The following is a 26,238-nucleotide window of genomic DNA, read 5'->3' on the forward strand; positions in this document are numbered from 1 at the left end:
CCTGCTTTCTCCACTCAGTCAGTGTCCCCAGCCACCTGCACGGGTCCTCCTCTCACCTATTTTGGGCCTTTTCTGTAATGCCGTTCTCAGTGAGTCTTCCTGGCCTTAGTTTTCAAAGTCAACCTTGTCCCCTCTGCATTTCCTCCCTCCCTTTCTACTTGATTTTTTCCCCAGAACATAGCACCAGCTAAAATACTAGATATTTTACTTCTTTATTTTGCTCATTGTCTGTCTCTTCCCAGTAGAATGAAAGGAGGGAAGGGGTCTCTTGTCTTTTTTGTTCCCTGCATTCACCCCAACCCCTGGAACAGTACTTGGCACACAAAGGGGAGGGAGCTCACCTCAGTTACTGAATGAATGAATGAACAAATGAGCAAACCTATGGAAGTCAATGAGTCAAACGCCATGGGCATAAAGGCACCTTTTCCCTCACTTATCTTTCCTGCTCCCCACCCTCCCACACACATGCTGCCTCCACCCGGGAGCCCACCCTGCTCACCGGCCTGCTGTGGCGGGGGCGGCACCGGATGCGCAGCACCGAAGCCAGGATGACCACGAAGATGGTGCCCACCACCGTCAGGAGGATCCACACGTCGTAATCAGGCTGGGGGGGGGGGTGAGCAGAGAGGGAAAGGGTCACACTTCTGGGAGGAGCTGGGCCAGTCTGGTAGCAACACGGGAGCCCAGGTGACACAAAGATTGCTAAAGGTCCCCTCGAGTCTTCCAGCGGAGGGGATGGGGTGGGAGGAAGCTGCAGGTGAGCTTAGGTGGTTCCTCTCTGCCCACGGGCACTCGTAGGACAGGGTCCTCAGGATGCCAACTGTGAGGGGTACTATCTGAAGACCCGTGTGCTTGGGGAAAGGTGGAAGGGACCCCTCTGTGAGCAGCCATGTGAGATTCTTAGCCAGCAAAGAAATACCACCAGGGGGCAGGGGGCAGGGGGGCCAGGGACCAGCTTTCCTTCTGGCTCTGCTACTCTGCCATGAAACCACAGAGCTGGAAACAACTCCAGAACTCAGCTGGCCCAATCTGCTCTTTCTGCAAATAGGCGCAGAGAAGAAACTTGCCCAGGGGTGCACAGCTGCTGGATGAGGTTGGACTAGGGGTCTCTTCAGCTCCAGCGGTCTTCACGCTTCTGGCAGGAGACACCGTGAGCCGATGGGAGGGGAAGAGCAGGTGTTGGGGCAGGGTCTGGAGGTGTGCAGCGCTTACCCAGGTTGGGGGCTCCTTCAGCTCAATCCGCACATGGGCCTTTCGGTTCTTGTACACAAACTCCATCAGCTTCTCAGCATCCTTACCCCAGATCAACACCACTGGCCATGTCAGCCCCAGGGGCTGCTGCAACTGCAGAGGGAGAGTGTTCACAAGGGCTGCTGTGTCCTAACTTCTGTCCCCTGGTCACCTTACCACCCTCTGTCCAGCCCCTCCTCAAACGCCCCAATGTCCCTGGGTACCTGCTCAGCAGCAGCTCGATCCTCAGTGATGTCAAAGAGGACAGCGCTGGCTCCCCGCTCACCGGCCATTCGGGCCTACAGAGACACAGGGCAGAGGTGGCTGGGGTCAGAGGGGGACACTGCCCACCCAGGCCCCATCTTACCTCCCCACCCCTTCCTAGGCTTCTGTGCACACCACACCTCTGCACACCCCTGCCCTGCCCGGCCTTGAGTTCACCCAGGTCCCACGCCTTCAAGGGTAACATTCAGGCTTTCCTTTTGTAATGGAACAAGCCCTTAATGAGGGGTTAGTAGGTGTTAAGTGGTCCACTAGGCTCTAGAAGACCAAATAAGAGCCGCCCCGCCCTCAGGGTCCCAGCAGCCACCTTCTCTAAGCAGTGTGGGGACAGGGAGTGGCCGGCACCCCAGGAGTGAGGATGCGCAGTCCCAGAGCAGAGGGGAGGGACAGAGAGGGAGAACTGCTTCAGAAGAGAGCCAGGCTGCCCAGGGCCAGCCCTGCCTGCGGAGGAGCCTGCAGGGCGTCCCGCAGCTCAGGCCAAGTTCCAAGCGCCTGGGACACTGCCCCTGCCCAAGGTCTCCACCGCAGAGTCCCAGGCTCGGCCCGTCCCGTGGGCTCTCTCTCCCGGCCACACTCCAGCTTGCCAACTCTCTGGCTCCAGCGCAAGGCCTTAATGGAGCCCCTGTCCAGTGCTTTATCCCTTCCTCCTCTCCCTCAGGGTGGCACCAGAGACTCAGGTGGGGAGGGACCTGAAAGGCTGTCCCCACAAGCTGTACACATGGCACATGCATGCTCGCCAAAGGACAGGCTTGGGGAGGCAGAGTCTAGCCAGCTCGGCAGAGCAAAGAGAAGAGCCAGAAAGAGAACACAACACAAGAATCTAGGGGCTCTGGGTGTGGGGTAAGAGAAGGGAGACAGAGCTGAGGGTGGCGGAGGCACGAGGGCAAAGGACCAGCAAGGACGCTGCCCCTGGCTTTAGTGCCAGGTCTCCCTCCCGCACAGCCACCTCCAGACCTCCTCCTTACAGCAAGGCTCATCCTGCAATGGCATCAGGCCGGGCCCTCATGCCCCTGGGGGCCTGTTGAGACTTCAGGGCCTTCCTGCAGGCACTAAAGGAGTTAATCCTTCCGCAAGAGGTGGTGGCAGGAAGAGGAGCCAGAGCTCCGGGCTTACTCACACTCTCAGCGCTTTGATCTCTGCTTCCCTGCCCGGGGAGAGCCTGTTGGGGCAGGTCTCCCGCCAGGCAGGCCCAGGGAGCGGCGAGTGCTCCCACTCCCTGCTCCCCACACCCCAGGGGAACCAGGGCCGGGGCCTCTCAGAACAGACAGCCTGGAGGCAGGGGTGCCAGGGGATGGTGGCAGCGACACTCACGGGCCCCGTTCTGGTCAGGAGGATGACTTCTCATTTTCCCTCTTCTCTCCTGGAGGAGCTGGGCCTTCTACGGGCACCCAGGCCCAGCCCAGGCCCAAACTCGCCAGGCTAACTGACTGGAAATTCACAGGGCTCCAGAATGGAATTACTGATAAAGTTGAGAGGTCACGGCCTTCACACACCCCCTCCTGCCCACTTCCTCCTAGGAAGTCCCCCCCCCGCCCCCGCAGCCACCCCCAAGGGGACCCCAGGCAAAAAGCTCTCCAATTTTCAGAGCCCTCCAAGCTAGGGTACAGAAGTGGCCCAGGGTAGGGGGCTCCTACAGCTACTCTCATAGTCCAAGACTTGGCCAAGGGGTGGGGAGGTCGCCCCAGTAGTCATAGAATTGAGATTCCAGAATCTTTCATGGCCAGAGCCTCATGCCTCTTATCCCAGAGAGAGACCCTGGACCCAGCCCGGTGGAAGAGCACGAGGGAAGGGCACAGACTTCCTTCTCTGGAGATAGTCTTCCTTCTCACCCCTTTCTTTGAAGGATTGGGTTAGGAACAGTGGAAAGTAATTACCCTGACGTTCAAACACCCCAGCCCATTACAGCCCATAATTACAAAGCTGTAAAAGTGATCAAAGAGAGAAAGTTGGCCAATAGGGAAAACAAAAAGGACTTCAGGCAGTGGGTGCCTGTGTCCAGAGTCCCAGGAAACGGAAAGCATGATTGGGGGCCAGATAGCATCCCACTCTGGGGCTACCCGTGTGCCCTTCAGTCCGGCCGCACCAGAGAAAGTGGGGGAAGGGAGAAAAGGCAGCAACTTCTTCAGGGACTGGAATCTGGAAGGCAGGAAGGGATGGAAGACTGGGCTTTGGAAAGACAACCCGGAGAACTCTGGGAGCTGCAGTGCCTCAGCCAGACCCCTAGGGGCACCAAGCGAGGCTGCCCACAGCCTCCAGCAGGGGAGCCACTCAGCCCAGGACTCCCACACACACTCTGCCCTTCTCTGGGCCCTAGATCTTCCTCTCCAGACAGTCCCTGGAGAGGAAGGGACAGTCTCTGTGTATCTCCTCCTCCTCAGAGACTGACTGAGGGCATCAAGCCAGGGAAGGCCAGGCCTCCAGAGCAACTCATAATCTAGGTGTGGAGACAAGGCATACACATAAAATTATAATGCTGGTAACATCCTTCTAGAGCACAAATAAATGAAACAGACCAGTAGTTTCCACACCTTTGTTCACTGCAGAGAGCCCTTCTCTCCCAGCCCCCCCATAACAGACAGACACACACACACACACACACACACACACACACACACACACACACACACAATCTGTCACAAATCTTCAATATCCAAAACAGATAAAAGTGAGCCAAGGCTGAGGTGGGACTAAGAAGGACCCTTGGTTTCCCCTTCCCAAAGGCTCTGCCGCGAAAGGTGGGGAGACCCTGGCAGTGTGCCAGGAGGGCGGGGCTTCTGCTCCTAGCGGTCTAGCTGAGCTGAGCCTGTCAGGGAGGATTCAGTGGAGGAGGTGGACCTCATTCCAGGCTTGAAAGCAAGGGCAGGAGGAAACTGAAGGGCTAAGACCCTTTACTGAGACCCACTCTGCCCAGAATGCTTAGGTTTGAGTCCTGCATCTGCTACTACGTATTCGCTGTGAGACTCTGGGCAAGTCACTTCACTGCTCTGTGCCTCAGTTTTCCTTTCTGTAAACTGGGGCTGACACTAGGACCTCCTTCACAAGGTCGTTTTGAGGACTATATTAATTAATCCATGTAAAGCCTTTTAATAGTGCCTGGCACATAGTAGATGTTCCTTCAGCATTAGTTATTATTACGTCGGTTACTACTGTGTTCTTTGTGTCCGTGATTTCATTTACTCCCCACAACTCTGTAAGATGGTCATCGGCCCCTCTTCTGAGTTGAGGAGATCCAGGACTTCAGCCTTCTGCATCCCTGGTGGCCAGGTAGTGGTCTCTATAGTAAGAGAGGCCAGGCTTGTGGCCGTCTGCTTGCCTCCAGAGCCAGCTCCCCCCACCAGGCCAAGGCCACTGCTCGGGTCCGGACAGGGCGCCTGGGTAATCAGTCACAAAAATGGCTGTGGAGTTGCTAATAAAGACAAGCAAGCAGTTTTGGGGATCAGATGGAGGAATAGGGGTGGGTGGTGACAAGAATGGAAGAGTCCACAAGAATTATGATGATGGTTTCAGAGATCAAGAGAGAGCGGTGAAAGAAAAACCCACCTTGTTCTCTACACAAGCCCGGGATGAAGACAACCACGATACTGCACTCATTTACTGAGCGACTACTATGTGCTAGGCATGAGGCTGAGGGCTTCCATCTGGACCAGCCCCTTAAATTCTCACAACTGCCTTATAATGTAAGTCCTATTATTATTCCCCTTTTACAGATTAGGAAACAGAGGTTCAGAGAGGTGAGTGAAATGTGCAGGTCACACTGAGGGGCAGTGGGGATGCCAGGGCTGTCTGGTTCGAGAGCCCAGCTGTCCGTGCTGATGGTACCACTGACACTAATGATAGGTCAGAGCAGAGCTGATGAAGGTCAGTGGTTTTCAAACTTCCCTTTACAAAGACCTACCCTTTACCTATGCCTCCACTGAGCTATTTAAATATACATATATATATATACACACACACACTGCTCACAAAAATTAGGGGATAGTTTATCACTTCATATTCATTTTGAAATATCCCCTAATTTTTGTGAGCAGTGTGTATATATATATATTTTTTTTTTTATTTATTTATTTTTTTTTTACCAAACTAGCTGCATTTATTATGTACTGCATTTTTCTATAAGATAACTTGTATTATTAGCACACTGAACTTTTACGTGTTTTCGTGAAGGCTACGGGACTCTAAAATGTCGGAAGTAGCTCCAAGACCCACTACCACCGCCGCCGCCCTTCTCTGTGCTGCGGGACCCAGGTAGGGGCTGCTCGGTCAGGTCAGAGGTGGAGACCCGAGGGGAGCCCTGGACCTGACCAGTGGGGACTGCGTGGGGCTCAGCAGAGGCTCCCGCCCAGGGGTGGGGGAGATGCCGGAGAGAGGTGAGGGCAGAGTGCAGCAGGGGGAGGGGCGGAGGAAACGTGGGCAGTGACCACGGTGGCTAAGAACGATGCCGTCACAGGGCAGGGGTCCAAGTGCTTCTCCTGAGTCCCTAACTGTGTTTCAGCTCAGGCACCATCTGGCACTTGACACGTGTTATTTTCATCCTCACAAGAATCACTGGGGGAGGAAATGAAAGTCCGGCTTTACGGTGGTGGACACAAAGGCCCAACGAGGTCAAGCGCCTCAAAGAGCACCGACCACGTGTTCCTCGGCTCCCAGTGTCCACGCTGCACGTGCCTCGTTTCTCCGACAGGCGCGTGCTCTTCCGGAGGCCAGGAGAAAGCCTCCCACGTGGACACGTCCTGACAGGTTGCCAAGCATTCACGGACGGGTATGTGAGATTGCACACTCCGCTAGAAGAACAGCAGAACTTCTCTGCACCCTTCTCGCCATCTCTCTCTCATACATACTCTGCCCCCACAGCCACACTACCTGAAACTGAGTGCTTGTCCACCAGCGACCAATGAATGACCTCTGCCCGTATTTTGTAAAGCAAGGGACACGGAACAGCCAGAGGCAGAGCAGCTCCAGCCTCGTAAAATCTTGCTGTCCCTGAGGACCGGCAGCCTTACGGAGTCACCACGTGCCCCAGCTCCAGGTGTGCGCCCTGGCCCGCCTCCCACCTGCCCTGCAGCCCCCTTCTGCGTCCGCCCGGCAGGGCTGGGAGGGTATCTTCACCTACCTGTGGGCCCCACATTCAGAACCCTGCCCGCATCCCTGTCCCCCTCGGGATCACGTAAGAACCCGGGCCGTTTCCCTGAGACTCGCGGTTCAGGACACAGCACTCAAGGGGCATCAGAAAGTCCTCAGAGGATCTGGGCCCAAGCACAGGGAACAGGTGTACAGGCAGGGACTGTCACCTTCCTGGGAGCAGGACCTCGTCCCTCAAGTCCACATGACCGTGCCGCACGCAATCCGACTACACTCTGGCTTATGTCCCCATGAAAACACATATTCCGTGTTCCCAGCCAGAATGGGAAGCAGCAGAGCAGAGGGAAAGCCCAGGTTTGGGAACAGGACAAGCCCAATTCAGACCTCAGCCCCACTCTGCCTGGCTGCGTCATCCTGTCAGGTGACTTCAGTTTTCTGATCCTCACTTGCCTTCTATGTCAAGTAGGAAATAATAATGTCTAGCCTTCCTGACTGTTGTGAAAAGTAAATGAGACAATATATCTAAAGAATCTGTCCCCTGTCCCACCGGGCACATGGTAAGCACACAGAGAACAGTAACTGATGTTAAAGCAGGGGTCACACGGATACAGATGTTTACGGGCCTGTGAGGCGGCATGCCAGCCAGCCAGCCCACATCTGGAAAGGCAGCGGCCACTGCCAGCGCCAGCCAGTGGTGCCCCGTGGACCTGTAGGGCCACCAGTTTGCAATCTGGAAGAAGTGTGGGGACTCTTTTAGGGTAGGGGCAGTGGCTTCTGTGCCTGCTGGCCTTGTGTCATGCTTAGTAAACAGTTTCAAGATGGACAAGCCCCACCCCCACTGGCCCCCGTTGCTCTGCGTAGGGGCAGCGGCTCAGGAACTTCAGGTGAGAGGAGGAGGTGACGTAGCGCACTAGCCGACAGTCAAAAGGCTCTGCTGGTGGGTGGGCGGTGGGAAAACCCAGGCCTGAATTTCCGCTCTCTCAGACAGGTCAGGGCGTAGGGAACCCCGAGTGAACCGGGCACACCACACGGGGACCTCTCAGCCCGGAACTGGGTGAAGGTCAGGGCGTAGGGAACCCCGAGTGACCCGGGCACACCGCACGGGGACCTCTCAGCCCGGAACTGGGTGAAGGTCAGGGTGTCCGTGGGGCCGTGTGAATGCATCTACCTTGCTGGCCAGTGACAGGCAGGGGCGCGGGGCCCGCTGGGGACTCTCCAGCTTGACGATGCTGATGAAGCCGGGCTCCAGGTTGTCGTCATCACTGGCGTTGCACAGGTACAGAGGGTGCGACTGTGGAGAGAGAGAGACATGTCAGGGAGGCTCTAGGGACCCGGAGGAAGCCGGGCGAGCCACACACGTCTCCACTGTTCTGGGAGGGGCCAGGCAGGTCCTTGTGCTACGAAAGGTGAGCATTCTTATTAGAGTGCCCCACAGCAAGCACTGAGCACCCACTGTCACCACGGGCCTGGGACTCACGAAGGTGGGGGCAGACAGGAGTGGGAGGTGTCTGGTAGGGGGTTTAACTGAAGAGCCGCACAAACCAGCCCCATTGATCCTCAAGCCCTGGTTTTCCAAACAGGCCAGACGCAAAGGGCTCTCTTCCCGGCTCCAGCCTTTCTCCCTCCGAATTCCTGCTCCGAAGCCCCGAAGCCCCAGGCTAAGAGGCCTATCAGTGCTCTCAGGACCCTGCCCTCCCTCCCCGCCCCCCACACCAGGCAGAGCTGGGTGTCGATGGTGATTCCTGTCCCCTCAGCATGGCCCCCCACACCCCGCGGCTGCTGCCTTGTGGAGTCCCATCTCTCAGGGGTCCTGGGTCTTCTGACTGGTGCTGCCTCGCCCCCCTCCACATCCCCTTCACCGCCCGCCGTGACCTGACTTGCAGGGATTAAGCAAGGTGCCCACAGGGAGAAGAGACAATTTGGGGGGGGAGGCTTGGCTAGGAGTTAAGCCTTGAACAGCACAAGTCCTAGGGGCTCCTGCTGTTCCCGGGAACGGTGCAGTGGGGCAGGGCCAGCCCAGCCATTGGCTCCAAGGGGTATGGCAGGTCCAGTCCAGAACCGGGCCCCAGCCCTCCTGCTGCTGAGCAACAACCAAGCGGGAAGTGGGCCCAAAAGGTGCTAAGAGCGACCAGGGTCCCCTCATCACAGGGACAAGACTGCCCTTCCACCCACTCTCCTCTCATTTAAGGTGATTCAAATACCTACGAGAACCGAATTTTCCCAGGGTGCTGAGAACCAAGCATGACTTGTTTGGCCCCAGGTCATCCTATGGGCCAGGGGTCCCCTCATGGTGGAAAGCCAGTGTGTCCCGGCTGGGGAGGCCGCTCTCCCTTTCTGTTGCTGTCGAAAGGACTTCCAGAAAGAACCATGAGAAAAGCCAGAGAACTTTGAACTTAGGAAGATGACCGTGTCGATGACAAACTGAAAAGCACAGCCACTTTTGAAAGGACTCTCAGGCTGTCTCCTGTCACTGTGTCGCTGTACTCCCTTGAACATGATAGGTTTTCAATAAATACGCCCCACCTTCCTTTGAATTGAATCCTTGTGGATAAAAATCTTTGGGCAGGGGATGTTGAGATGGGAGGGAGCTCCACTCTTGCCCCTAGAACTTAGGGACTGGTGGTGAGCAAGGCTTAGTGTGGGAAAGAAGGTCATATATATACCCGCTCACTGCCAGAAAGAGGCTGGGGCTTAGGTGGGGGGCTGTGCGCACTTCAGGGAAGCTGTACTCCCTGACTCAACGAGCTCCATTGGTCTGTCTGTCCATCTGTCCAACCATGCACCATTCATTTCTTCATTCCACCAACAATGAAGGCCCCCTTGGTGCCAGGCGCAAAACACTGAGGGGTCGACGATGAATCAGGTAGGTTCTTGTCTTAAAGAACCTCTGGACACAGGTAGGTGTGCAAACATGTTGTATTGTGATGTTATAATGCAGGTTCACTCAAGGGCCTGTGGAGGGGCACAGGAGAGGGGACTAGCAATCCCATAGGGAGGGCGGGTGACTTCAGTGCTTCCTGGGGACGGAAGAGGTATGTGTTTACAGGGGAGTGTTCCTTCGTGGCAGAGGCGGCGGCCTGTGCCCTGGCATGGAGGCACAGGCTCAGGGCTGGGAGGGACTGTGGGAAATCAGGTCTAATGCACAAGAGAAGGCAGGAGGTCAGGAACCAGACCACACAGCAGGGGGCACAGAACACTGTTTGAAAAGGATTGTCCTAGGTGACAACAGCGGACAGTCTGGGGTGGTGAGGAGTCAAAACTCAGCCTGACCAGGCGGTGGCACAGTGGATAGAGCGTTGGACTGGGATGCGGAGGACCCAGGTTCGAGACCCTGAGGTCGCCAGCTTGAGCGTGGGCTCATCTGGCTTGAGCAAAGCTCACCAGGTTGGACCCAAGGTTGTTGGTTCGAGCAAGGGGTTACTTGGTCTGCTGAAGGCCCACGGTCAAGGCACATATGAGAAAGCAATCAATGAACAACTAAGGTGTCACAACGCGAAACAAAAAACTAATGATTGATGCTTCTCATCTCTCCGTTCCTGTCTGTCTGTCCCTGTCTATCCCTCTCTCTGACTCTCTCTATCTCTGAAAAAAAAAAAAAAACTCAACTGCTCCAGTAGAACCCAAGATGTGAGACCTCCCCTCGGGAATAGTAAATTGCAACCACAAGCGTCCTGCTTTGCTCTCCGCCCCTCCCCCCTAATCCCACCTGCTACCTGTGATCCAGCTCTCTCAGGAGAATTCCAAGAGACCTCTCACTGACCAGAGGGTCAGTTGGGAGAGGAGAGAAAGTTACTTTGGAGAAGAGTAGCCTTTAGAAAAGGATTTGCAAATATATAACCGCCTCTCTGGCCCCCAGGCCTCCACAGTTCTATGTTGTAGAATGCCTTTAAGGAGGTGGAGAGAAAAAAACTTGGTGTCAGAGTCACCAGACTGCCCTGATCCTGAACTCACAACTGTGAAAGACGGAAGGGGAGAATATGAACCATTAGAAAATGCCTCTGGTGTGCCCGGGCCTTTAGATGTTATCTCACTGCGAGGTAGGTATCGCAATCCCCATTTAAAGAGAGAGACGTTGGGCCTGACCTGGTGGTGGCACAGTGGATAGAGAGTCGGACTGGGATGCGGAAGGACCCAGGTTCGAGACCCCGAGGTCGCCAGCTTGAGTGTGGGCTCATCTGGTTTGAGCGAGGCTCACCAGCTTGGACCCAAGGTCGCTGGCTCCAGCAAGGGGTTACTTGGTCTGCTGAAGGCCCACAGTCAAGGCACATGTGAGAAAGCAATCAATGAACAACTAAGGTGTTGCAACACGCAATGAAAAACTAATGATTGATGCTTCTCATCTCTCTCCGTTCCTGTCTGTCCCTGTCTATCCTTCTCTCTGACTCACTCTCTGTCTCTGTAAAAAATAAATAAAAGAGAGAGACGTTGGTGGCTCAAAATTAAGGTCACACGTGATTAGAGCCCAGCTCTATCTGATTCCACCCTCTGGAGCCATGTAACTCCAGGTGAATCATATAGTCAGCCCTCCACTGTTTATGCTGCTGCTGCTGATAGTTTACATTTACCAAATGAATACAGTGGGCCATCGATTGTTCTGAGCACATCTGTGAATTGACCTTTTTCATCCTCATAACCCTACGAGGGAGAAACCATTATTGTCTCCACTTTAAGGATGAGAAAACAGAGGCCGTAAGAGGTCAAGTAACATGCCTAGGATTAGACAGCTAAAATCAGAAGAAATGGAAGGAAGAGGAGTATAAGATAGGTTAAAAAAAATTGCGAATGTCCACTTGACTGACAACATGATACTTGCCCTCAACTCATGACCAAGAAAACCTGCTTTCCTAATGACACCTTCCTAAAGCGTAAGGGCCCAACATAGCCCCTGAACTATTAGTGGCGTCTTGCAGAATTCCGTCCTGGGCCATCTTCCCTCTCTACCCTCCACGGCACCAGGGTCACCCAGACGATCCGGTGGCTCCGTTTGCCACGTTGAGGTTGCTGATGACATCTGTGCAGCGCAGACCTCTGGAGTTCTAGACTCTGCCCAACAGACGGGGCCTAGAAGTTTCCACCTGCAGAAACTTAAACGACATGCTCAGATTCAGCATGCTCCAAACTGAACTCACGCGTTTACCCCTCAAAAGTGCTCCTGCAGTGCTCTCGATCTGAGGGACTGAATCAACCCTCTACCGGTTCCCTGGGTCAGACGTTGTCCCCAGTCCCCTCTCCACTGCCACCCCATGTGCCACCAACCATCAAACTCTGACAAGTCTGTCTCCTCCACAGTCCTCGTTTGTCCTCTTTCCTCCATTCGCACGATGGCTTCTCTGATACAGGCCCACTGTCACTGCAACTCTAATTTACCGAAAGAACCTCTTGATGGGGGCCCCCTCACCCCACTCAGTTCTCCACAACGGAGCCAGCGTGGCCTAAAATGCTGACTTGAGCATGCCCGCTTCCACTCTCAGCTCTTGAAAGACTTCTCACAGCTCTTGAAATACACTCCGAGCTTTTAAATATAGCTGAAAAGCCTCTGCCTGCTCAGGCCGTGCCCTCCAGCTGGGCCTCGGGGCTTCCGCTCCCTCCCTGTCCCTCCTCCTCCCTGCGGGCGTGCTCCAGGAATAACCTGATTCATGTCCCCACTTCTGGCACTTGCTGCTGCCAGCATAGGTGCGAGGGCTCTCCCCCCAGCCCCCTGAGCACCCTGTTTTCCCAGAGACTTGCCTCGGGGTGTTCCAGTTGTCCTCCTAGGGCTCCCGCCACCCAGGCTACGAATGACTTCCACTGCCCCTTCGCTGCCGGCTACATGGATTCTTTTATTCAACAGTGAAGGTCGACAACCAGATTACTGAAAGCAACCTTTAAAAACAAGACAGTGCACACCAAAGTCCCAACCGTGCAGGCTTTGGGAGGGAATCAGAGAGGAGATGGGGATGGCAGTCTTTGGGGGCTGGCATTGCATACTTCAATCGTAGAGTTTTATCTTTTGCTGTTGTGGAAGAATAAAAAAGAATGAGAGCAGCCTGACCAGGCGGTGGCGCAGTGGATAGAACGTTGGACTGGGATGTGGAGGACCCAGGTTCGAGACCCCGAGGTTGCTAGCTTGAGTGCTGGCTCATCTGGTTTAAGCAAAGCTCACCAGCTTGGACTCAAGGTCGCTGGCTAGAGCAAGGGGTCACTCAGTCTGCTGAAGGCCCGTGGTCTAGGCACATATGAGAAAGCAATCAATGAACAACTAAGGTGTGGCAACGAAAAACTGATGATTGATGCTTTTCATCTCTCTCTGTTCCTGTCTGTCTGTCCCTATCTATCCCTCTGACTCTCTCTCTGTCCCTGTAAAAAAAAAAAAAAAAAAGAGTGAGAGCTATTTATATTATATTTTGTTCTGTTCCCTCCTCCCGTTCTGAAACGCCAGCTCCCTTGCCCTTTCATTACCTCAGGTGCATTTGCTACAGATCTATCTTCCTGGCTTTTGTGAAGGACGGAACTCCTGGAGGACACTGAATGTCCCCAAGGCAGAAAGGAGTGTGTGGTGTGTGTGTGTGTGTGTGGGGGGGGGGATGAGAGTCCCTGGAATCCTGAGGGATGGGGCAGGGCCCTGAGGATGCATAGTCCATGCTCCAGAAGAGGCGGGCCCTGGGAGGCTAGACCCTGGCAAAAAAGATAGGCTTACATGGACTTCAAGGGATACTTGTGCTGGGACATTGGGCATATTTGTGGTGACCAGCATGGACAAGTAACAGAGGGGTCCCTTAGATATTTTGGTTTTGGCTACTTTATGAGGGAAAGCAGTCACAAAGACAAAAATTTCCACCCGGTTAGTGGAAGAGGGCCTTGAAGTCAGTTTTAATTTGATAAAAAGAAAATACCATATTTCTTGTACTTGTGGCATAAAAACCGTACTCACTACACTTTTGTATGATTTGAGTCTTTTACAATGAGAGTTCTTCAAGTATTTTCAGATTAAAGACCAAAAAAAAAGAGGTAATTCAACCAGGACACTCTGCGTTACTAGCAAGGCCGTGCTATCTTCAATGGTCGTGGGACACAGAGGTGGTCTCTGCCCCCTCCTGCAGGGAAGTTTCAGCTGGGAAGAGAGCTTATAAGAAAACAGGTCCAAATGCATCTGCTTCCTTTAGATGCATGGTCTCCTAATAATGAAGATGCAAACGTAATTCCATACATTGGGCCACCTATCCTGCTAGTGACACCAGGTGGGAGCCGAGAGCAATGGGCTCGCAGGGGAGGGCTGGGGAGGGTTCCTGGAAACTTGTGGACTTGAGGACTCGATGGAAAGCCCCTGCTGCAGATGCTGCCTCAAGGGCAAGTTAGGAGGCTTGCTCTCAGGGTCCGGCCACGCTGAGAACTCAGCTTTGTACACACAGGGTTTATACACTTCCGTAGAGACGCGCATACTGTCCTTTAGTGCTGTGTGTTGTATTTCATGTTCTTGAGTCTGTTCTCTATGTCTGTGTCTTCCTCTTCAAACTTATTTGTTCTGATCCCCCCGCCCCCCCCCCCTCCAAGAACAGACCTAAGGTTCAAAATTCTGACTCCATCATTTACCTGTGTGACCTTGGCCAGGCGACTTAGCCTTCCTGAGCCTCGTCTTCATTTCAGAAGGGAGTAATAAACGCCTCCTGATCAGCATGAAGACTGGAGATACCGGATGGAAGTGCCCAGCCCAGAGCCTGACACAGCCTGTGCTCACCGGATGGTAGCCGTTTTTATCGTTGCATTGGTAATAATAAAGTGCCTCCTTATTCCTGGAAGGGACAAAGCTCTTTCTGACTGCTCCTCCCTTGGGCAATCTCGACAGCGCCTCTGAATGCCAGCGTTCCACGAGGCGCAGTCTGGGACAGCTCATTATCCACGGTCACTTCCCTTCTGTACTCGGCCCTGCAAATCCCACTGAACAAGCTCTTCCAGTTCCCAGCCCGACTCCTTCCCATGAAAGTGGCCATGTGATCTCATTACCTCCTCACAAAGGGCATTCCAGGGCTCAGGTGGGCCCCGAACTTACTGCTGGTCTTCCTTTACCCCTGGCATCTCCTTCTCGTGGGGTGTGTGCTTTTACAAGCAGTTCTTTACTGTCTCTTGTTTCCCAGCCGCCCTCCTGCCCGCACCGCTGCGTAATGATCTCTGACTTCTCCGATTCCACGTCCAGACGTTCACCCAGGTCTCGGACAGGTAACTTTACTGCCTGCTACAATTTTGCCTTTGTAATCAGGAACATTGGCCGGGCATCAAAGGCACCCTTCTCCCCGTTTCCTCTTTTCAGATTTTATAATCGTCCTCTCGTGTGCAGCCTCCCTTACCTGAACTTAGAACTACCTGCCATCTATCACAGGCAGCAGGGCTCACCAGCACCATAAAGTCAAGCTCCTGTAGCTAGGGGGCTGGGAAACCCCAGATGGGCCTGGAGTTGCTGCTTCCGGCTCCCAGCTCCAGAGCAGGCCCACTTTGGCCACCTTGCCTTTATTTAAAGAGGCCAATGCTAATCTACAGGTTAATCCTAATGGTGATTGCTTAGGTTTGGATTTGGAAACCTCTAGACCTCATTCTTATCCTTACAGTAGCCTGTGGCTACCTCTTTGGGTTAGCTGAGTTCTCTAAAGAATCAAGTTAGGAGGACACGGAATTGGCAAGAGAGTTTTCCTTTGTCTATTTTGCTAAAATGTTTTTCTTTTTACCAGGAAAATGTATTCCAGCTTAATTGTGTGATTTTTTTTTTAAGTACAAAAGAAAAGGCCTGACCTGTGGTGGCGCAGTGGATAAAGCGTCGACCTGGAAATGCTGAGGTCGCCGGTTCGAAACCCTGGGCTTGCCTGGTCAAGGCACATATGGGAGTTGATGCTTCCAGCTCCTCCCCCCGTCTCTCTCTCCTCTCTCTCTGTCTCTCTCTCTCTCTCTCTCTCTCTCTCTCTCCTCTCTAAAATGAATAAGAAAATAAATAAATAAAAAATAAAAATAAGTACAAAAGAAAATAATGTTGGTGGGATGAGAGAAGCAGACCTTGAGCCACCTGATGGGAAGGGTCCAGCAGAGACAGGATGGATGAAAGCCTGCAGTATTTCTTACTTGGTCCCAAAACTGTCCTGGCAGGAGCGGCGCTGGTGAGCAAGAGGGCTGGCGAGAGAACCGGAATGTGCCACCATCTAACAGGAAGCAGGGTGACAAAATCTGAAGGGACAAACTGAGCTCATCCAAGGCCCAGCCGGGGGCTTGGCATATTGCAGACTTGTAGTATCTGGTAGAAGAATAAGTACAGCTCAGTTTAAATCCAGTGGCCACGCAGTGTATACAAAGGAGCTGTGAAGTGCTGAGAGCTGAGGCCTGTTCATACCCGTAAGGGACATTCAAACTTGGTTTCTAAAGGTGAGGACTGTGGGTAGGTTACAGACTGCTTGTGGTCCTACAACTAGTTCAAGGAGGTTGAGGTCCCCTAAATGCCACCCCAGTACCCTGTCTACTCCAAGGTATGCACGTCGGGAAGTATTCCGCGTGGCGCGACAAACATGAGCCGACTATTATAATGCACATCAACGGCGTCAGGACCTCCATGTCTAGAACTTTCAAACTTGGATGATTCTTAGCAACAAGACAGGAGCAAGGTCTCAGCTCCTTCTCCTGCCAGGCCCGGGCTCTTGCTGCCCAGCCACCTCAGAGTCCCTCCTCTCCCCCGGGGCTTAGTTCATGCTCCTCCCAGCCCAACCAGGCGGCCAGACCCAGCGCTGCTCTTGAGAGGCCCTCCCAGCGCACAGTCCCTGCGCGCTGAGGGTGACACGGTGTGCCCTGAAATGAGCGGTCACAGGCGCTCAGACCCAGGTAGCGGCCCTCCGGCCGGATCACCGCATCCCTCACGACTCACCCCCCACTCCAGACGGCATGCCTCAGTGAGAATTCACCTATCCGGTCTCGATTGGGTTCAAGCTCCATGAAGTAACCGGACCTCTTTACTCTCCAGTGGGCCCCATGGTGAGGTTTTTCTGACTCCACACTCTGCCTGGCATCTTTGTGTGGTTTACAGGGTCATAACCAGATTAATAAGTAGGAAAGAGAAAGAAGAAAGAGCGAACTCTGAGTTGCTTTTGAAATATACTGCATCAGGGAAGCTGACTTGGCAGTCACAGACAGGAGGAAAACCTCAACGACCCAAGAGGGAGAGCTTTTGTCCATTCTATTCCCACGTAGAAACAGGCCTTGACTCAGGCCAGGAAGACCTCTAGCTATAGGGGCACCAGGAAGATACTCATGAGTTAGGAGCAAAAGAGAGGGAAGTCCACCCAATAATTTTAGTCACACCAGCGCTCTTTGGAAGGAAGGCTGTGAAATAAGATCTCAAGATTTCAAAGCCCAGGAAGGTCAAGACCCGAGAAAATACCCCAGTTATACAGTGTGGACTCCCTCCCTCCACCAGGTGAGGAACTCAGGGCTCCAACCACCAAGACTCCTCCCAGGAGGGCCTGAAATGTCATCTGAGCTCTGCCACTCAGCTAGTAGCCACTGTCCCAGGGAGATCTTGCCACCTTCACTGACCTTCACCTTATAGAAAGTACCATTTGAGGGACCCCATTTAGCTGTCTTGTTCAAAGTGGTCCTCTACAGAAGGCTAAGGTCTTGACACAGGGGACAGTATTGCTGGGGGTAATACCTATCCTCACATTTCCAGAATGAGGGTCTAAAAGGGCTTTGTCCCGGGATCTCCCCGGTATGGCTACACTCTTCACCACAGTGAGGCAGTTAACTGAGCTCTCGCACTGAACCCCATGTGCTATTTGCAAACAGCCCTGACACAGCGTGCTTTATGATTTTGCTATTCTTTTATTTTTTTTCTTCCTATTCTTGTTCCAGTCAAACTCATGCCAGAGATAGCAGGAATTTAGAAACCTGCTGGGTCCAGGTAGTGTTTGTTTTTAAGTATTTATTTATTTATTTTTGTGAGAGAGACAAGGACAGACAGACAGGAAGGGAGAGAGATGAGAAGCATCAACTTGTAGTTGTATCACTTTAGTTATTCATTGATTTCTTTCTTACACGTGCCTTGACCAGGGGGCTCCAGCTGAGCCAGTGACCCCTCGCTCAAGCCAGCGACCGTGGGGTCATGTCCATGATCCCACAATCAAGCCGGTGACCCCACGCTCAAGCCGGATGAGCCCATGCTCAAGCTGGCAACCTTGGGGTTTCGAACCTGGGTCCTCAGTGTCCCAGGTCACCACTGCACAACTGCCTGGTCAGTCTGTTTTTAAGTCATTATTTAGGTTAAGATTTTAATGCTAAAATAGCCAAAGACAAAGTCCAGACAGTCCTTGTGAAAAAAGACCAAAGAAATGAAACTCAAGGCGATCAGATTATGTCTTTAAATATGCCAGAGGCCCGTCAGGACTCTCAGCAGAGCTGTCAAGCATCACTAAGCTGGGTGATTTCAGTGCAAGGGTCTGAACTGGCTAAACTCACCCGGTTAGTTCACACGCAGTCCACGGCCCTCAGGCCTAGTCTCCTGCTCAGAGGCTGCAGGGAGTCCAAGTTGCCCTGCAAACTCTGCTCCACATTGACGACTGTCTCCCACCACGGGCTTCCAAGCCCTTTGAGGGCAGACAGCGTGTCCCAACAGGCTGGCTGCACTGTCCTCCCAGCACCCCAGTGCACACTGTGAGCGGAGAGGGGGCGGAGCTGTGGAGAGGGGGCGGAGCTGTGGAGTGTGCGGGGCCAATCCCGTCCCCAGCCCCTGGGCGGTCACACACAATACTAATACTGCATTTCCATTGCATAGCGGAAAACTGATTGAACACGGGCCTGTGCTTCAGTAAAGAAACAATAGAGGGGATAGAGTGGTCGCCGCACTTAGAATTACATCAGGAAGAGAAGGACGAAATTATTCAAGCCACCAGCCAGCACAGATGCCCAGAGTCCCTCCTCAGAAGCCAGCAGGGGTTGAGATGGGGCCAAGGCGGCTTCTGTTCCGAAGAGGCAGCAGGCAGGAGAGGCTTGTGTTGGAGGAAGCCCAGGGCCTTCAGCCCGACTGCTGACAGCCCTTTGACCACAACTCTGAAGCCCTGTCCACGGGGTGGCCCTGGGGAAGAGGCCTGCTTTGGGGGGAATGTTTAATGATTTGCCAGAAAAGAACAAGGCAAACAGACTCCTGGCAGCTGCCTGGATGCAACAGGAGAGTAGATTTTTATTCCCACCCACGGTGTAGCCTTCCAGGCAAGGGATAAAAGGAAAAGAGATGGGGTTGGGAGGGCCTGCCATGTTGGACTCAGCATTTCACTGGGTTTCTACGGATGGTGCCTGGATATCTTGGCGTGGGTGCCAGCTGACATTTCCACGCTCTGAATGTTTTAGTAATTCCTAAGAGCGGCATCTCTTGAGCTCCTAGGAGCTAAAGAAAGAGAGATGTAAGTGGCCTCTTACGGCAGAGGTCTAGGCACTAAGGAGAAGGAAACAGCGACAAAGAAACTCCTCTGTCTTTGCTCTTAAATCTTTCACAGAAAGTGTATGCGATGGAAAAGTAGTTCTCTGCTAAATTCCTTTTACTTTCTCTTCCCATGGACCTTCCCTATCTCCTTGTCTCTACAGAGAACATTTAAGTGGCACCTCCCTTTCCCTGTGAGCCAGGGACTCCAAGATCTGAGTCCTACAGCTCCCACTTCTGTTTGACCTCGACCTCCCCGTCCACCCAAACTAGGCCCTCTGACCAGTCTTCAGTCCTCAGAACTAAACACACATTCTCCCATACAGTCCCCTAGAGTGATAGATTCAAAATTACTAAATGACACTTTACCTCTTACGGTTGGTTGTATCCAGCAGTGTTCCATGTGTCCCAGCCTCTGACCCCCCTTCCTTTAGCAGAATGCTGGTTCTTAGATGTTTAACAGAACACGAGTCCTTTCCACCCTCTTGTGAAGCGGATCCCGGGCCCCTTCAAGTCAGGGACTAGGTCTTATTCATCCCTTAGCATAATGCCAGGCACATGGTAGATGGGGGTGTGTGCAGGTTGAATTATCTGTTTCAATAAACAGATGTGAGATCAAATAACTGTGGTGGTTGCATTGTCATCTGATCAGGACATGATTTTTTTCGGATTTCTGCTTTCTCTTCAGAAAGCTTCTGTATACTCCCTATACGTTGCTGACCTCTTAGGAAAGGGAGAGATCTCTTCCTCCCTGTTCCTATCATGCTTAAATCTCCCCTGTATCCCTGAACACAACTCACTTCTTTCAGAACAGCCTCCCCATAAAGCCAGTAGCCGCGGCCACCATCACAGCCGCCTGGCCAACGCAGGTTCGCATTTGATTCGGACAGTCGGTAATGAAACAACGGAGCCAAGAACTAGTGGGCCATTCATTACCTTTAATCCTAGTTCGCACCTGGCAAGTGAGTAAATACACATAGTGGGAAAACACTTCCCTTTCCATTCAGGGCTCCCAAAGCCACTGACTCATCCGAGTTTTCCTACAGTCAATGGCCCTACCAGCCTTATTCACCTCTGTTCCATATCTCCTTCTCTTTGCACAAACTGCACAAACTGGCTTCTCCTTCAGCATTCCGCTATCTTGGCTGCCTCTCCTCTGCAATGCAGATGGCAGGAACCCCGCTAGAGAGCCCCCTGTCTGCTTTATTTTATAGTGTAGAAAATTGAAGCCTTTAAGCCAATATACAAATAAGGAAGTCTCTGATACAAAGTCACTTATCTGAGACATAAATGGGATTCCTCATAAGAGTGCACCACCACACATCATGCAAGGGTGGGGGGAAAAGCTTAGTTTTGAGAAGATCTTAGCATTAGAAGAGTGTTGGAAAGATCTTAGTATTAAAAAGGTGGGTAAGGCTTAGTCTTAAAACTAAGCCTTAGGCTATAAGGACTTTGCCAGTTTACAGCCTGTCTCCCACACCCAATGCAAACTATAAGCGAGTAAACATATACGTCATATTCACAAACTTATTTGACCAACACTCCCTACTGGTTACTCTTTTGTCCTCCCTTGCAGGGATGTGCTAAATAGAACTTAATCCCGAATGGAGAAGAAAGCATCTCTTCACCAAAAAATAGAAGTGGCCCCTGCTCTCAGGAGACTAGAATCTGACTGTAGACCTATAGCCACCTATGTATTCATGTGCTCACACACATGGTCTCAAGGCCATCTGTCAAACAGCTCATGGAACACAAATTCAGAGAGCACACATTCGTGCATTGGGAGGACGTGGAATGAATGGTGAACTCGCTCCTGCTTCCCATATTGCTTTAGAAGTACTCTCTGGCCATTTGGGGCCTGTTGTTCTATCTCCCAGATTTGATGGGAAGCTCCTTCAGGGCAGGAGCCATTTATTATAGAAACTATTAAAACTGGTTTTAATTATTTTTTATCCCTATAGCACTGACTCATACTCTTGCCTCCTAGGCTGTGGTGTTAGCTGAACCTTCTAGGTGGATGACTTTCAGTCCCTCCCAAGAATCTTTGAGGAACTGACCAGTGATCTGCATGGAAAAGGTCTAGAACAGGGGTAGCCAACCTTTTTATACCTACCACCTACTTTTGTATCTCTGTTAGTAGTAAAATTTTCTAACCGCCCACCCGTTCCACAGTAATGGTGATTTATAAAGTAGTGAAGTAACTTTACTTTATCAAATTTATAAAGCAGAGTTACAGCAAGTCAAAGCATATAATAATAATTACCAAGTACTTTATGTTGGATTTTCACTAAGTTTGGCAGAATAAATCTTTATAAAACAACTTATTATAGTTAAATCTATCTTTTTATTTATACTTTGGTTGCTCTGCTACCGCCCACCATGAAAGCTGGAACGCCCACTAGTGGGCAGTAGGGACCAGGTTGACTACCACTGGTCTAGAAAAACCGAGACTGGATTTACTCCCAATAGTCTCCCTCCCTCCCTCCCTCCCTCCCTCCCTCCCTCCCTCCCTCCCTCCCTGCCTCCCTCCCTCCCTCCCTCCCTCCCTCCCTCCCTCCCGTAGAATGAGAGATGAATTATATCTCTCTTCTCCATCCTGGATACCCTGGAAAGCGGATGTGTCTGAAGTCCAGATTTTAAAGACTTCAGCTGAGAAGCTGTTTGAGATCTCCGGCTTCCCTTGCTGTCCGTTTGCCGGCTCCCGCCACCTCTGGCCCTGAGGGTGCTCGCTGCCGCTTACCCCAGTGTGGTTCTGTGCTCACATATTCCAAACACCCTCTGACTTGCTCTTCATGAGCTAGGAGCTCTTTGTTACCTCCTAATTGCTCAAACTTCTTTATTTTTCTTGCTAAGTGCAGATGGTAAGAGATACGAAAAGATAATCAAAGTGCTGATAAACAGAGGAGAAATCTCAGTTATCGAGTTGGCTCTGTGACACAGAAGTTCCTGTCCGCGTCCCTCTGTTCAGGAGACTGAGGAGGTGCAGTCACCAGACTCGGTGGGGAAGGGAAGTACTCGCAGAGCAGGGAGGGGAGCCAGGCGCCTGGGTTGAGAGTTCACAGGGCAGTGAGGATCAATAGCAGCTCTTCTGATTTGCACACCATTATCAAGGTACAGAGCAACACTACCCTTTGTCCCTTCTAGTTTTCCTGTTAACGGGACCCTTTACCCTGAATTAAGACTATTACTCAGCTTTGATGTTGTATTTTATATTAGCAAAGTGCTTTATAATCCTTCATTAGCTATTTTATTTTCCCTTTACTAGTACCACCCATTTCACAAATTAAGTGAAGGAGGCAACGCAATGCGTGTTGGGCTTGCAACCAGGAATCGTGAATTCTGGGCATGGGTTTCACGTAGTAAATGCAATGAAATGAGACTTGGCGGACCACAGGAAGAGTCACGGAGTGAAAGAACAGAGGCACCAAAATTATAAGAGCCTTCCTGGGGACTGAAACGCCAATCATTTAGAGCAAGACTTGGAAGTTTTACTTTATTTTGCTTGCAGTAAAACTAAGAGCCTGTACTCGCTTAAATTAAAAATGTGACCACCACACACAACTGGAATAGGAAAATAGACTCTTTTTTTTTTTTTTACAGAGGCAGAGATAGACAGGGATGGACAGACAGGAACGGAGATGAGAAGCATCAATCATCAGTTTCTCTTTGCGCTTTGCGACTTCTTAGTTGTTCATTGATTGCTTTCTCACATGTGCCTTGACCGCGGGCCTTCAGCAGACCAAGTAACCCGCTGCTGGAGCCAGCGACCTTGGGTCCAAGCTGGTGAGCTCTTTGCTCAAGCCAGATGAGCCCGCACTCAAGCTGGCGACCTTGGGGTCTCGAACCTGGGTCATCCGCATCCCAGTCCGACACTCTATCCACTGCGCCACCACCTGGTCAGGTGAAAATAGACTCTTGATTGCCTAATTTCCTCCGTAAGAGAGGAAAGCAGAAAGGAAAAAAAGACGTACCTGAACCTAATGGTGCCGGCTGTTTCCTAAGGGACGGATGCTAAAGCAAGGTCCATATCCCGAAGTTTCTTCTCATCTGTCGCACACCCCTTCCTGAAACTCTCCTCACTGTGTCTTTGTGACATAACACTATTCTTGTTCTTCTACTTCTCTGTCCCTCATCTTTCTCTCCTATTCTTCTTCCTCTCACTTAAATACAAAGATATGTTCTCTGATATTAATACCTCTCTCTGAGGTTCTTATTCACTACAGTCTTCAATGATCATTTTCAAATTTGTCCAAAGTCTAATTTTCTGCACTTCAAAAGGCCTGCAGACATTATTGTTTTGTTCTTACTGGTAACCCAAACTCAGACATACCAAACCCACATATATCATCTCTTCCCTGCACTCCACCCTAAACCAGTAACCCCTCTTACCTACTTTTGTTAATGGCACCATCATTTTCCTAGGGACCCAGGCTGGGCACCTCAGCGTCATTATGATTCCTCCTCTCTAGAACCAATTACTTGAATCTGCCCTTGGAAATCTACCTTCTCGGGGTCTCTGGAGTCTGAATCAGTACAGTAGACTTTTGTAACTGTTCTGCAGGCTCTCGCCACTCTACAGTTCCTTATAGGTCTCTGCAAGAACATCCTTCCTAAACCTAGCACTGGTCCTGTCATTGTCCTGTTCAAATACCGTGAAAACTCTCCACTGCCTTCTGTAAACCCAGCTTCATCCTCAGTCTATGAAATCAAGGTTCTGCGCTGGCTCTGGAATTGGACAACTTGGTTTCACATTTTGACTCTATCACTTACAAGATGTGTGTGGTTTTGAGTGGGTGGTCCAACCTCTTAAGTCTTGGTTTCCTTATTGGTAAAACAAACAAACAAACAACAAAAAAATGTAGACACTACCACCCACCCAAGCAGATTGCTATAGAGAGCAAGTGAAATAACATATATTTAAAGTGCCTGCAGTTCCTGCACATAGTAGGCACTCAAAAAGTATTCATTCGCCTGACCTGTGGTGGCGCAGTGGCTAAAGTGCCGACCTGGAATGCTGAGGTCGCTGGTTCAAAACCCTGGGCTTGCCTGGTCAAGGCACATATGGGAGTTGATGCTTCCTGCTCCTCCCCCTCTCCTCTCTCTCTCTTTCTATTCTCTCTCTCTAAAACTGAATAAATAAAATCTAAAGAATAAATTAAAAAAAAGATTAAAAAAAAAAGTATTCATTCCTCCTCTCTCCCTCTACCTTTTCAGCTTTACCTCTACTTCCCTCCTACTTGTCCTATACTACTTGGCCACACCAAAGGATGTCACTCACTACCTGTCATTTCACCTGGGATGCCGATTACACTTACTTAGGCTGTCACTCCTTAAAATCCTACTTGTCCTTCATGACCTCTGTCGTGAAGAAACTCTTCATTTGAAATCTCCCAATCAGTGCGTTTGTGTTTATTGTATGGCACTTTCCACCCTGGGCTTTGTAGTCTTATCGACTCAGCTGAGGGCAAGGCTCTCATTCTAGCCCACAGGGCGCGACGCCCTCACATACTCTTTAGGTCTCCCGAGAGTCCGTTCATTTGTGATTCATCCTTCACACTGGGAACTCTTCAGAAACAATGTCTGGCGGGATGTCAGCCTTTCAAACAACTCTAGCAGAGCTGCTGAGTCAGGCTAGGGCTAAGCTCAGTGCTAGCTCAGCCAACAGGAATCCCGGACCCCTGTTCCTGCCTGGCACATCATGATTTGGCAACTTGCATAAGCCACGGGAGCTCGTTTGAATACATTTAGATGGGAGCACATTTGTCTTAGGGATAGGCAAGCAACAATGCATGACACCTATAAAAATCAACCACTGTTAGGCTGATGACAACAATGGCTTCACTGGTATTAAAAAGGAGTTCCAAAAAGCCATTAGGTTGCATAGGTCTGGAGTGTGCCTCAGCTAGGAGGTTTAACTATGCCACACTTTGGCTTTCAGCCAATGCACTTCCTCTTGGCCCAGTTAGCAAGTGGGCAATTGGATGACATCAGCCACCATGGGGTGGCTGGAACACAAGGTGGTTTCACGGTGCCATATAATGTGGCACCAAGTTTCTGAATCACCACCCATAGGTGCACCCACTCTTACCCTCACCACTACTCCCCTCCATTAGAGAAACACCTTATCTGATACTGCTGTTGACACAGTGACTATGCCTAGGTCCTGGGCACGTTCTTTTGCTTCTTCCTAGTGTTTGTTCGGGTGGATTCTTCCATGCAGAGATGCCTATCGCGAGCACTTACGGTGCAGGAGTAATCGCCCAGTCATCAGGCCGTGCTTTTGCCTTTAGGGAGGCTTACCTCAGAATGTAACAGCATATCTAACTGCTCATCCCACACCTACCTGAAATGCTTCAGAGGCTGAACTCCCTTCCTTGCCAAACACCTGACTAGCGGAGCTGCTGTCTGTGGCTACACTTATTGTCAGCTTGGACGTTATCAGGTCAGCTTTCCCCTAAGCCAGCAGCTACTGCAATTGCCGCCCAAACCCTTTGTAACAGGGAAGATCAATGGCTCCCAAACGTTGCTTGTCAAGATGCAGTCAACTTCATGTTCCTGTTGAGTGAGCATTCTGTTGAGTAGGATGCTGGCTGGCACGCTCGGAGGTTGCCCGTGGGCACATCAGAATGGGCCTGAAATACGGCCTCTGAGCTGGCAAGTGTTTAATGAACACCTATCCTCTTCCCGAAACTGGGCTAGATCCTTCCCAGGAGTTACAATCTTACTGAGAGTGACCATACACATATACGCAAACTAAACGGTGGCACAGATGATGAATTATCAAGTGTCACATTGTGTGGTACGGCCAAGAGGTCCTGCGGCTTTGTGGAGGAGACGGATCTTCAGCGAGCCCTTCAGGAAGACAGAATTCAAATAGGAGAAAAGTAACTCCATCAGTAAAATAAGCAGGATGTGGCCCAGGGGCATCTGCCAAATGAATTTGGGGAACTCCCCAGCTACAGCCTTGACAAAGAAACAAGGGGCCAAGTGAGAGAAGTAGGGTTCCTGATCCGTTTCTCTCAAGTCCAGAAAGTATAGAAAGACCTGAATGAAAGAAAAATAGATCTGCAGAGATAGTTTGGGTAGCAGAGGTAGGGTCAAATTCTGGAGGCCACTGAATGTCATGATAAAAGTAGACCCTGTTGGCATATTTGAAATAGAAAAGGACTCATCCTGAATTTTTAAGCAAGGGGATCTCAAGATCAAAACAGTATTTTAAGCAGAACAAT

At 51.4% G+C, this 26,238-nt stretch overlaps 1 protein-coding gene across 2 annotated transcripts in view; it reads right to left on the reverse strand.

Moving 5' to 3' along the window:
* Positions 1 to 26,238, reverse strand: part of RNF43 (ring finger protein 43) — a 72,460-nt gene that overhangs the window by 8,550 nt on the left and 37,672 nt on the right. The window contains exons 1-5 of one of the 2 annotated variants that reach the window (XM_066364664.1): positions 18,052 to 18,197; positions 7,760 to 7,882; positions 1,455 to 1,529; positions 1,213 to 1,344; positions 500 to 604 (exon numbers count right to left, since the gene is read on the reverse strand). In XM_066364664.1, coding sequence (XP_066220761.1) covers positions 500 to 604; positions 1,213 to 1,344; positions 1,455 to 1,523 — 306 coding nt within the window. In that variant the 5' untranslated portion in view covers positions 1,524 to 1,529; positions 7,760 to 7,882; positions 18,052 to 18,197. Of the gene's footprint in view, positions 1 to 499; positions 605 to 1,212; positions 1,345 to 1,454; positions 1,530 to 7,759; positions 7,883 to 18,051; positions 18,198 to 26,238 lie in introns of those variants that run through there. The other variant, XM_066364663.1, reaches the window with a different exon arrangement.

This window comes from Saccopteryx leptura, chromosome 2, assembly GCF_036850995.1.
Source record: "Saccopteryx leptura isolate mSacLep1 chromosome 2, mSacLep1_pri_phased_curated, whole genome shotgun sequence".
NCBI lineage: Eukaryota > Metazoa > Chordata > Mammalia > Chiroptera > Emballonuridae > Saccopteryx > Saccopteryx leptura.